The sequence below is a fragment of the Drosophila pseudoobscura genome, chromosome X, assembly GCF_009870125.1.
Source record: "Drosophila pseudoobscura strain MV-25-SWS-2005 chromosome X, UCI_Dpse_MV25, whole genome shotgun sequence".
Lineage (NCBI taxonomy): Eukaryota > Metazoa > Arthropoda > Insecta > Diptera > Drosophilidae > Drosophila > Drosophila pseudoobscura.
Genome location: NC_046683.1, coordinates 26,734,699 through 26,747,277, shown reverse-complemented (window position 1 = coordinate 26,747,277; position 12,579 = coordinate 26,734,699). Strand labels below are relative to the sequence as shown.

General features: G+C 42.6%; 1 protein-coding gene across 4 annotated transcripts in view; it reads right to left on the bottom strand.

Moving 5' to 3' along the window:
• Lcch3 (Ligand-gated chloride channel homolog 3) overlaps nucleotides 1-12,579 on the bottom strand; it is a 423,845-nt gene that overhangs the window by 275,973 nt on the left and 135,293 nt on the right. For 3 of the 4 annotated variants that reach the window (XM_033383167.1, XM_033383165.1, XM_033383169.1), the window contains exon 2: nucleotides 6,805-7,041. In XM_033383167.1, coding sequence (XP_033239058.1) covers nucleotides 6,805-6,911 — 107 coding nt within the window. In that variant the 5' untranslated portion in view covers nucleotides 6,912-7,041. The remainder of the gene's footprint in view (nucleotides 1-6,804; nucleotides 7,042-12,579) is intronic. The other variant, XM_033383166.1, reaches the window with a different exon arrangement.

The following is a 12,579-nucleotide window of genomic DNA, read 5'->3' as shown; positions in this document are numbered from 1 at the left end:
CGCTATCTGATAAAGATCGTATGATAGTTCTTGGTGACTTCAACTTGCCAGGAACTGTTTGGTCTTCGGTAAACGAGTCTAGTATCCTAGTGCCCATGTCACGACATGACTTTGTTGACGGCTTGCTTGACCTGTCCCTGTCTCAAGTCAATCATGTGAAAAATTCCTTGGGTCGATTGCTTGATCTATGCTTTGTATCGGATCCGACCATAGTGTTGTTAACCCGAGCCCTTCCGCTCACTATACCTGAAGACGCCTACCACCCTACTTTCGAGGTGTCGCTAGACATAGGACCAACTGTATTGGATCGGTCGAGTAGACTACCTGAACGTGTCCGCTGCTTTCGTAAAGCCGAGTTTGCGAAGCTTAATAACCTAATTAGGGATTTTGATTGGTCCGCTTTGTACTTGTGCACTGATGTCACAAAAGGCACAAACATTTTTTACAATGCTCTTGGCACATTTTTTGATTCTTGTGTCCCGCTTTCTTGTCCGATTAGATCTGGAAAACCCCCTTGGTTTACCAAAGAGTTATCCAGTCTAAAAATCTTAAAATCAAGACTTTATAAAAAATTTCAAGAAGTGGGTTCTCCTACTTCTCACTCTCGTTATGTAATAGCTCGGTCAAACTTTTCAGTTCTTAATGCTCAATGCTATAAGAACTACCTATCTCGTTGCAGGATACGTTTTTCTCAGGACCCTAAACAGTTCTACTGCTTCGTAAACAGTAAGCGTAGAACGTCCGCACACCCATCCTCGCTATCATTTTGTAATACGTCGGCAAATAATGATCAGGCAATTGCCGATCTTTTTGCCCAGTTTTTCCAAACCACCTATTCTGAGGAACGCTACTCTGGTCAACCGTACCCATACGGATTACCGAGGTCGAACGGCATTTTCAGTCCCTTGTTAAATGAATATTCCATACTTCAAGATCTTCGACTAGTTAAGCCGGTGTTTTCACCGGGTCCAGACGGGGTTCCAGGTTGTGTACTCAGGTACTGCGCCGAGGCTCTGTGTGGACCATTGCTTAAACTATTCACCATGTCCATTGATTCCTCTTGCTTCCCCCCAATCTGGAAGGAATCGTTTATAATTCCTCTCCATAAAAAAGGTAGCAAGTTTGATGCAAAAAATTATAGAGGTATAGCAAAGTTATCCGCTATTCCCAAATTGTTTGAGAAGGTTTTAACTCCGCACTTGCAACATCTCTGCAAGTCACTTATATCTCCAACTCAGCATGGATTTATAAGGCGGCGATCAACCACCACGAACTTGTTAGAGTTTACCTCTTTCATTATTAAAGGCTTTCAAGGTAACTTACAGACGGATGTTATTTACACCGACTTTAGTAAAGAATTCGACTCTGTAAACCATTCCCTTGTAGCACATAAACTTGACCTTTTAGGGTTTCCGCCCAACCTCCTGAGATGGATTTCTAGCTATCTTTGTTCTAGGTCTCAAAGAGTCCTCTTCAAAAACTCCCTCTCTTTACCAGTAAAGGTTTCTTCGGGAGTACCACAGGGCAGCCATCTAGGCCCCTTACTCTTCACACTCTTTATTAATGACTTGCCTTCAGTAATAACATACTCTCGAGTACTTATGTATGCGGATGATGTTAAACTCTGTGTCCAGTACAAGGACATTTCATTTCATTCTCGCTTGCAATCCGATCTCAATAGCTTTCAGTCATGGTGTTGTGCAAACTTGTTACACCTTAATGCCTCGAAATGCAAAGTTATGACATTTCATCGTTCTAACCCTTTGTTGGCTCCCTACACCCTATTTGGGGGTTCTCTTGAGAGAATTACCCTGGTGGATGATCTGGGTGTTATGTTAGATCCCAAGTTAAAGTTTTCCGAACACATTTCTACCATGGTAAATAAGGCCATGGGCGTGCTTGGGTTTATAAAGAGGTGGTCAAAGGAATTTGACGACCCCTATATAACAAAGACTCTCTATACCTCGCTTGTTCGTCCGATCTTAGAATACGGCTGCTGTGTATGGTGCCCTCAGTACAAAGTACACCAGGACCGTATAGAATCAGTACAGAAAAACTTTTTACTCTTTGCTCTGCGGGGCCTTAACTGGGATGCGGGTGTAAGAATCCCATCTTACTCTAGTATACTATTATTAGTAAACCTCCCATCCTAAGTTAACCGTAGAAAAATGCTTGGTGTGACATTTATGCACAACTTGATCAGGGGTGCCATAGACAGCCCTGATCTGTTGAGCCGCATAAACTTCACGATTCATATTAGACTGACTAGAAACTTTATACCGTTGTTCCTTCCACTTTGTAGATCGAATTATTCCTTGCCTGAACCGTTTAGGGTCTTATGCTCGGATTATAATTCCCTCTACCATATTATATCCTCCACTAATTCTCTTCCTCTTATTAAATTACTAATCCTTACACACCTTTCTAGTAATTAGTAATTGTAGTGGTATTTGTATTTTGTATTTTATTGCATGCTTAATTTCTTAATAAGTTTAGTGCTAATTTTCCTCGAATGTTAGTCTAATATCTATCTTTCTTGCATGCTCGCGTTTGGTTCGGCTACGCACCGCGCGTCATGCGGCAGCGCCCCTCGGTCGGTTGGGCGGGAGGAGGGCTGCGTTTTGCCTGGGATCCGCGCGTAACAGCCTTCTGCTGGTGTCACACGGGCCACTTGACGGTGCAGTAAATGCATCGCCTCTTGATAGATGCAGTCATTGCATGTCAACGTCCAATTAACATTAGAAAATTGTAAAGCCTCAAATTTGTGAGATAAAATTGGTTTCGTTCAAGGAGTAAAAGTGGTTTTGCATAGTGTTAACGACCACTAAAGTCACCAAAGCCACTAGTCATGTCCCACTGATAAACAGGGGCGGCTCATACGAATAACCTGTCGAATCGTCGCAGTCCGAATCAGCAGCAATTACAATTAATTTTCTTATCAAAGAACAAAAGTTTTCTTGAGTTTTCAAAGTCAACATCTTTAAAGCTTAATACTTCCCAGACAGTACGCTGAAGCAACAAAGTTTGTGGAGATAATGTTTTTTATCCCCAATCGGCCGACTAATTATTTCGAATTAAATAAAACTCGGCGCAGAAATAAAATTACGATATGTTCTTTAATGCGTGACATCCAAAATGCAAGTGTGGCTTGCCTGCCCTTTACATTGCCGCTCCGATCGCTAAGCGCAGCTTCGCTCGGCTGACGTCGGTAGGCAGACGAAAAAGGGGTAGAGCGTTTACCAGCTATTTGGCAAGCAACTAATCGGCTGGGTTCTGCTCCGAACATTCACCCCCCGTTGGAAGGCAAAGGCTTTCAACAGATCCATCCTGAAGGGGCAGAACGGCTATTTTTCCAACGGCCCTCTTGAAGATGCTTGCTTGGGCGCAGCTGGCGGCTACGCTGGGATGATCGTTGAATGCAGCAATCGGCGCTTCTTTACGAAGGCGCCTTGTCGTGATTACATCTTGATCATCGGGAACCTCTGTAATTGCATAGAATGGTGGGAAATTTGGCAACGTAGAAATCGTTCAAAGTTGAATTTCATTTAGCGTGGATATGTAGTTTTTTAATATATCGAAAAGTTCGCGCTGCAGTTCCTGATTCTCCGATCGCAGTTTTTCCACTTGCACCTGGCACTCGAGCAGCTGCTTCCTGCATTGCTGCTCTTAGTTTTGGTACTCCAGCGTTGTGGGCCGAAAATCGTCATTAGAGATGCAAGAGGAATTTTCAAAAGCTATCAATGCTTCCTGACACTATCCAACCAAGTTTTGTCTCCTGCAATGTTGGCAATTGGTCTGATAGTCGAATCTGTCCGACGCACATTAAATCGAAGAACAAACCACAACCTATCAACAGATCGATACGTTGGGGCTTGGAGAAATAAGGATCAGCTAGTTTTAGATTATTCGGCATGGGCCAATCCTTTGCGTCTCGGCCGAAGTTAGGCTCCGTTTCCGAGGATAGAACATCCGAGGAAAGAACATCCTCGAGGATCGAGGGGGGAGGGCTAGAACATCCGCTTGCTAGAAGCACAGTCGCGGCCTCTTGCTGGATCGATTCCTCGGTCGGTGAAGAGGAAGATGAAGCACCAGTTCCCAATGGAATGTGGAGTAGCGTGTGATGTTTTGCCTGGCAATGTCTGCAAAGTCCTGATCTGCACCCCTGCAATTCATGGCCTTTGTTGAGGCAGTTCAAACACAAGCGGCTCTTCTTTGCTTCTTTGTATCGTTCAAACGCAGAGAGATTCAGGAATGCCTGACATCTAGATATGTAATGCTCGGAGGAATTGCAATGGTTACATGTGGTGTTAGGATGGTCGTTCAGGAGGTGATAAGGGTGACAGCTTTACTTTCTCCCACCTGCTGGCTAGGAATTGTTACCATATCCGATCCAAAATTTTCCAGCATCCGACATCTTGATTCCAAGAATGAGGCCATGAGGCTTGACAACCGAGGCAATCCTGACGTCGGCAAGTTCTCTTCCCATTTCTCCTTGGTCTTGTGGTCCAATTTCGTGCCTATGATGAAGATCAGCAACCCATCGGAAATCTCCTGCGGGGTCGCCAAGGTCTGAAGTGCACGCAAGTGAGAATTGATTTTGTCGCTGAGAGCGCGCTAGCCGATAGCCGAGCCCTTCTCCACCCCTTGCAGCCCGAAAATAGCCTTGACGTGTGCCTGAAAATGTAACAGTTTATTATCGAATCGCAACATTAGTAAATTCAGCGCCTTGTCGTTATTCTCCTCAGAAAGCTCCAAGGAACGAATCGTATCCAGCGCAGCACCATTGATAGATAATTGAAGATATTGGAATTTTTCGATGATTGGTATACGATGGTCTTTGTGCACCATTGTCGAGAACATCGAGTGGAGTTCTGGCCAATCCATGGAGTTCCCACCGAACCGCGGAAGCTGCAACTCGGGCATTCGAGAACGGCCTATACTATTATAGGCGAACAACGACGAATTCCCCTCGAGAGTATGCCGAGCCGTTGAATTGGCAACATTTACCGTGCGAGCAGCCATCAACTCCCGCGACAGCCTGGACCTAACTTTGACATAAACATTCGAAAAGTCCAGTCGGGCATCATGGGCTAACTGCAGGAAATCCAGCCTGTCAATGCTCTTTTGAGCGGCATCGAAATTCGCATTCATTCGCTCGATTTGCTCTAAGCGAGCTTGAAGTTCTGCCTCATCTAACTCGGCAAGCTCTTCCTTGGTGAGAAAGCGATCCATGGCCTTTAGTTGGCGCGCGATGGACTCGGCCTTGTGCTCGTAGAAATCTACATCACTCGGCATTGCTGCGTTCGCGACATTGGTAGGCTCAGGTGCTGCCATGTTGAGGTTTTAAAAGAGTCACTCAGCACGACCGAAAAAGACACCCTGTATACGTATAAACGTGGGAACCGAAAGCAAAGGGATAACAGCTAATGCCTTTAGCTGTGCGGCTGTGCGAGCTGTCCGATTCCGCTTTGTACTCCGCTTGTGTGTATTAGCAGCGAACACAGCTGCACTGCCTACCGCACTGCACTGACCGAATTGTTGCGACAGAGAAATTAATAACCAGCACTGCGTGTATGTAGGTGTATGTAAGTATGTTTTAGAACCGAATTGTGCTTAAACGCCGAAAATTTGCTAAGGCTAACGAATGTCGATCGCGAACGATTATTAATTGACACTGCAACTCAGAGATCAGGTCGTGGTCACCAAATTTTATGTGGAGATAATGTTTTTTATCCCCAATCGGCCGACTAATTATTTCGAATTAAATAAAACTCGGCGCAGAAATAAAATTACGATATGTTCTTTAATGCGTGACATCCAAATTGCAAGTGTGGCTTGCCTGCCCTTTACATTGCCGCTTCGATCGCTAAGCGCAGCTTCGCTCGGCTGACGTCGGTAGGCAGACGAAAAAGGGGTAGAGCGTTTAGCAGGGCAAGCACGCGCAAAGTTTTAACAAACAAATGAGTGACATAGACATAAGTAACAAACAAAAAAAGCAGCTGAGGGCCAAGAATTAGGTGCTATTTGGCAAGCAACTAATCGGCTGGGTTCTGCTCCGAACAAAGTTTTTACGCCTGATTTATTGCTGCACTTCTGAGCTTTTCAGAATTGCAAAATTCAACAGATTTAAGATACCTAAGTTATGTGAAAAAAGAAGCATAACCTCTGAAAAACAAGGCAAAAATACCAGATTTAAGAAATTAAAAAAAAATTACACCTAGAAAAATACAAGTTATTAAACATTTAAAAATCTATTTTAATCTATCATAAAAAGTTGGTTTGGTTTATAGTGAAAGAAGGTTTAATTTTGTTGAATAGTGTAATTATCACTAAAAAACTATTTTATTGAACATGCATAGATTATTTTTAGATCAGTCTATTAGTATATTAAATTGTTTTGTGCGACTATTGTAAATAATTAATTTTTTCGGCTTAAAAAATTATCCTTATTTACGGTTCCTGATTTATATAAGGATTAACTATGAAATAGAGATAAATTAAGATTATCAAGTGGCTTTGACATAAATGTGTAAATGCATGTGGGAACACATGTTTCAAAAGTAATGTAACGATGAGTTCCTACAATTCTCTTTTCCTATTGCCCTATTTCGTGTACATCAGTTTTGTTTCTGGTTGGAAACGGGTCGTGTCTAGTGATCGTATGTGCGCATACTTACGTCCGGTAAAAAAGTTGATAATGCCATATTTAAAAATCGTGATTCACCCCAATGTATATTCCATAAAAATAACTTACCGAACAAGCTGGTGCTTTGCACCAGTGTATATTCCATTAAAATAACTTACCGAGCAAGCTGGTTCTTTGTGCCAAGTACGAGTATAAACAAAAGCAGGCTAATGCAGACATCGAGTCGGGTATAACTATTCATATTGGCCGCTTTGCCTGTTTTCATCAACAAGGTTCAACTCAACATTAATTGCGATGAAATCTCCAGTCTGTCTGCTTTTATTGTGATATCAAAACAAAATTCATCAGCTGTGGTTCTCCAAAAACGACGACTTAATGCATTGCTGTTAAAGAGGCTGAGGCGGTTATGAAAACCAAAATTAAACATGTACTTTTTTACTTTTTTGAATTATAGCGACAAATGTTAACATCATTTGGGGGATACAAAAAATATAATTTCACAATTTCATAAAAAAGCTCATGGATGATTTTGTGTCACGTTTTTAATTAAATAAATAAATAAATAAAATTAAATAAATCATAAAAACAATAAAAAACGGTCAGAACTTTTTCATCGAGGACTAATTTCCTCGACAATTATTTGGTACATGGGCAACATATCTAAGCCCAGTCATAAGCTTATTAACATATTTATAACACCCGGTACACAAGGACCAGAGATGTATATCCAACTCACATATAAGTGTAAAGTGCGAGAGGCCCAGACTGCTATTTGTCTAAAGGCCATAGTTCCTAAGGTAAAGTTGTGGAAGTGAGAAAACATGAGGTTGGGTATATACATATATATGAGGTACTATCCAAGTGTGGAGAGCAATTTAAAGGCCGAAAAAGTCCTGTATCCCCTCACAGTTCTGAGCACAGTCTTCCAAGTGGCCAACTGGCGTGTCCCCAACAAGGAACAAAAGGACGAAATTTTGATTGGTCTCCCATAGTACTACCGTAACTACGCCAACAAAGGAAAGGTGCACTAAAACAAAGTAAGCTTTTCACTTAGATATGTTCATCTTAAGCATAGGTCTAAACAGGAGCAGAATACCGCTTAACAACCAGTTGCAGATAAGCAAGCGACATGCTCCGGGAATGGGCTACCTCGTTAGCTGGGTCAGCTGCAAATAAGCGGGCACCCCAAAGAAATTAATCTCAATTGTCTCTGAGGAAGGTTACCGAAAATAAGAAGTCCCAAATATCCAGCGCGTGATTGTGGCGCAGCAATACTTACAATGCTGCCTCATAAAAGTAGCTCACACACTTGCCATCCCTACAAACTACATACCCACTTCCCAACAGCAAGAAAGACCTACGCAGTGGAAGGAACCGGTACGAGCCCAAGGCGGTTCCATCCCGAAACCGGGGTGTGTAGCAAAGCACCTCCCAAAGATGTGCTAAGCTAAGATACACTGCGGCTGCCTGACCTTTGAAAAAGCGGCAATGCTCAAGCCATAGCCAAAAATACCTTTATCGAAAAGACGAATGCAGGGCATATAATACGATTTCACAAGGCGAGCACGGATGCCTGCCCATCTGCCGATTGGCAAAGGAAGATGGATGGGTGTTGGCGGTACTGGCAATTATGAACGCACAGAAGGAGGATCGTAAGCCATAGAGGCAGTGCTCTCAGGAGAATACTGGACCTGACGTTTCTTTGCGTAAATAGCCAAGAAAAGCACGCTGATCGGCATCTTGGACAAAGGTAACGCGGATGCCATTTCATCGTACGCATATGGGTCCAAGAATATTCCCTTTCACCAAGATAAGGAGGATATTCGTATGCCAATGGCACCCTGCAAGCTCATCAGTCTACAATAGGTGGCAATAAGTGGTACGATGTCGCATAGCTCGGAAAACTTGGCCAAAAATCATGAAGAAGCGCACCTCTGAGCTCTGTAAGCTCAGCAGAAAAAGGTGCAGCTCAGTCATACTTCCCTCACAGGACAATGGCTAATAGGTACCCATGCAAACAGGCTGAGTGCCCTCTACAATGATTTTTACTGTAGCTGTAGAGGCGAGTAAGAGGAGGAGACGGTAGAACAAAAAAAAAAGGCTGCAACACTTGGGCTCACCCTTCATAACTGACATTCCGAAAACGTCCACAATATGTCCCAAAAGGATAGCAAACTTCATAAGAGCATCCGGATGGGATAGCTGCTGACATCGCGTCTTACGATATGGAAGAGGGAAGAGGATTCCCAAGTAGTACCACAACTCAATATAGGTCAAACGGCCCATCTCTCTTATATAAACTCACATCATCATAATATTTTTCCATACGTGTAATATGAAAGAGGAGGAACTTTGTGAGTTGCTGCTGCGACTGCAACTCTACATTTATACCCGATACATAGTCAGTATGGCTACATTAAACGACATTAAACATTAAACGTGCGAGAGAGACGGAAAATGAGTCAGAACGTGTCGACGAGCGCTGCGTAGCCACTGCAAATTGATTTGTTACTTTTTGCTATAATAATAATCCGATCTGATTCGGACTCGGCAATCTTGTAGATATGGCCATTCTCTATGATAGTGCGTTTTTAATTTTCTCCTATCTTCAAAATGGTTGCCACAGATTTTCTTCTTTTAGGTGGCGGAAGGGGGTGGAGCGAAACTTTGAAACACACTTATAACAGTGAGCTCTCTACAGTGAGCAAAAAGAAAACACTTGTAACAGTGAGTTTTGCAGTGAAAAATTACAAATAGTTTTGTAACAGTGAGCGCTCTACAGTCAGGTGTAATAGTCTCTGAGATTTGTGGATGCCCCAGATTTTCATCCTTTGCGGGGGCGGAAGGGGGTGTGGCGAAATTTTGAAACGAAACTCGTCAAGGTCCGATATCACAGGAGTGTGGAGAAAAAATTTGGTTTCTCTAGCTTGTATAGTCTCTGTTCTATGAATTATCATGAAATTTTCATTGAAAATTACACTATTTATAGAATGGACCGCCCATCTTTTGCAGGTGGGGTTCTGATTGCAGTTAAATCTGATTTTTCATCTGAGCTATTCCCATTCAATAACATCCATGGAATTGAACCTGCTCCTACATTCCACCCAGGTCTGATGCTTATGTTTACTTAAACCACCTCTCAGCAATTAATACTGTCGTATCTGCATTAGGTTGCAATGATCAAGTTATTGTCATGGGGGACTTTAACATCCCATTTCTTTCTTGGCTGCCTTGCGATGACGCTAACCTGTTGTTTCCCAATTGCCCCAATAACTTTATCAATGGGCTAACGGATATTTCCCTTGTCCAAATGAATGCTGTTAAAAACATTAGGTACAGACTTCTTGACCTCATGTGTGTTAACGATGCTTCTCTTGCTGATTGGTCGTTTCTTTATTCATTACCGAACATATATGCAACTGTTAACTCGTTTTATAGCTCTATTTACTCCGCCTGTTGCAGCAGACGATCTTAATTACCCTATCTCAACGTGTGCGATGTTGTGAGCAGAGCTTTTGCTCTCACACGCCGCGCTCTTGTACTGCTCTCTGCGCATACAAGATCGGCTCGGCGGTGGAGTTGGGAAGTTATTACGATCTCTGGCTGCGACCAGTCCAATAAATGCTTTGAAGTCGAGCACTTGTTTTATTTGTTCATAAATTACCTTAAATTTTTAAAGTAAAAAAAAATTGGAAAAAATCTTCCAAATTTTCATTGGCGCCCGAGCAGGGACATCGGCATCCAGCATTTCGTGGAAATTCGCACGACAAACCAGTGACCTTTAGTGCATCTTCGTTGTCTCGGCACAAGTCATTAGTTTTTTTTGTTCTGTTGCGAATACAGCTCTAGCTGGCTGGTTTTGTGAGACAAATTGGAGTCATCTTTAATCAACAAAAAAGAAAAGGAAAGTGTTCGGCTAATCTATGCCGAATTTACAGGTATTTAACCAAGAACCAAGCCACCATTTTGTGCGCTGTATTTCTCTATTTGGCGACTGGTCTCAATTTTTGGCACCTCGTTGAATTGGAATAGCAATTAAATAAAACACAAAGCAATCAAATAAACCAATGTGAACAGCCAGCAGCATAAAATATTTATTACATGCGGAATATTGATGAATTGAAGAAAAGTGCATTGTTGCCAGGGAAGGAGGTTCGAAAGAAGGAGGGGGTCCAAAGACCTGCAAAAATTAGCAACAGCAATGAAAAGACACGATAGGGTGATGGGCGATCTAAAGCGTGTGCGAACGGACTTTGAGGAAAAAACTATTTCGTTCGACTCTCCTCAAATTAAATGCAGACTCGGGCTGATCGAAAATTATTGTGAAAAGTTGATGGATATACAGGCAGACGTGGATTGTTTACATCCCAACAACGATCTACGAGCATCGGTCGAGGATATTTGTGTTACCACAAAGGCTCTGTACATGTCTGCACTTCCAGAACCCGAAACTCAGCGAATACAGAGGAGGGATAGGAGTAGCCAGCACCATTTATCACATCTGCCTAAAATGAATCTCCCCAAGTTTAGTGGAAAACATGCAGAATTTCAAAACTTTATAAGCCTCTTCGAGAGTTTGGTGCATAACGACCCAATATTAACAAATGTGGAAAAATTCAACCACTTACTGTCGTATCTCGTTGACGATGACATTGGGAACAGTGAAGGCGTTTCAGATCTCTGCAGAAAATTATGAGAAGGCTTTTGATAGTTTGAAGGAAGTTTACGACAAAAAATATTTGATTTTTCTGATACTGTTTCGCAGTTGTTTGACATTCCCATTCAATTCCTCTCTGCAGTCGCTAGGAAGTGAAAAAGACATAAATAGCGCCTCTGATCACCTCTCGACGCCCTTCCAGGTATCAATCCCACCTAGGGAGGACTGGGAGATGGGCGAACAAGGACCCGTAAATACGGTTCACTTCTACACTGATGGCTCAAAGCTAGACGGCCGCGTGGGAGGCGGAGTCTACTGCAGCGAGCTGAAAATCAGTCATTGCTTTAGGCTCCCGGACCACTGTAGTGTGTTCCAAGCGGAGATTGTAGCCATCAAGGAGGCCATTTCTATCGTCTCCAGTGACCTTATGTTTGTTAGCGATGTTTCTCTTGCTACGGTATCCAGAGCAAGCCCAATATCATTTCCTGAAGATCCTTACCATCCAACTCTGCCTATATCCCTATAACCCGATCTGGTTGTGCTGACAGTTCCATAGCTCCATGGCCGCATAAAGTGTTTTCGCAAAACAAACTTTATCGATTTAGATCTATATATCTGGCTTGTTGATTGGTCGTTTCTTTATTCATTACCGAACATATATGCAACTGTTAACTCGTTTTATAGCTCTATTTACTCCGCCCTTAATACATTTGTTCCAGATATCACTGTACCTGTATCGTCCAAGCCTCCCTGGTTCTCCAAGTATTTGGCATACTTTAAAAATAATAAATCCAGGCTCTATTAAAAGTGCCAGAAGTCGGGCTCCTTGTCGGCCTTAGCTCTTTACTCCTCTCCGCACTCTCTGCAAATTTATATGCTACCTTTTTCCAAGCAACGTACTCGTCTCATATTTACAACGCATCCGTATCTGTACCAGCTTCCTCACGCTAAAAGCATTTTTCTGCCTATTCTCGAGAAAAACGTTGTTCTGAAAGGTTTTTCATCTATTGACATATCGTTTTTTGCGGGTCCAGATAAGGTGCCAAGTTGCAATTTAAAACACTGTGCAAAGTCCGTTTGGAAACCCTTGATCTTTCTCTTCAACCTCTCCTTGGAACAGTCTTGTCTCCCAGTAATTTGGAATGAGTCCTACATCATTCCGCTTCACAAAAAAGGTTCAAGATAAAATATTGAAAACTATCGTGGTATCGCAAAGCTTTCCGCAATCCCGAAGCTTCTTGAGTTCCTGGTCACCCGGCAACTGAAAGATCCTTGT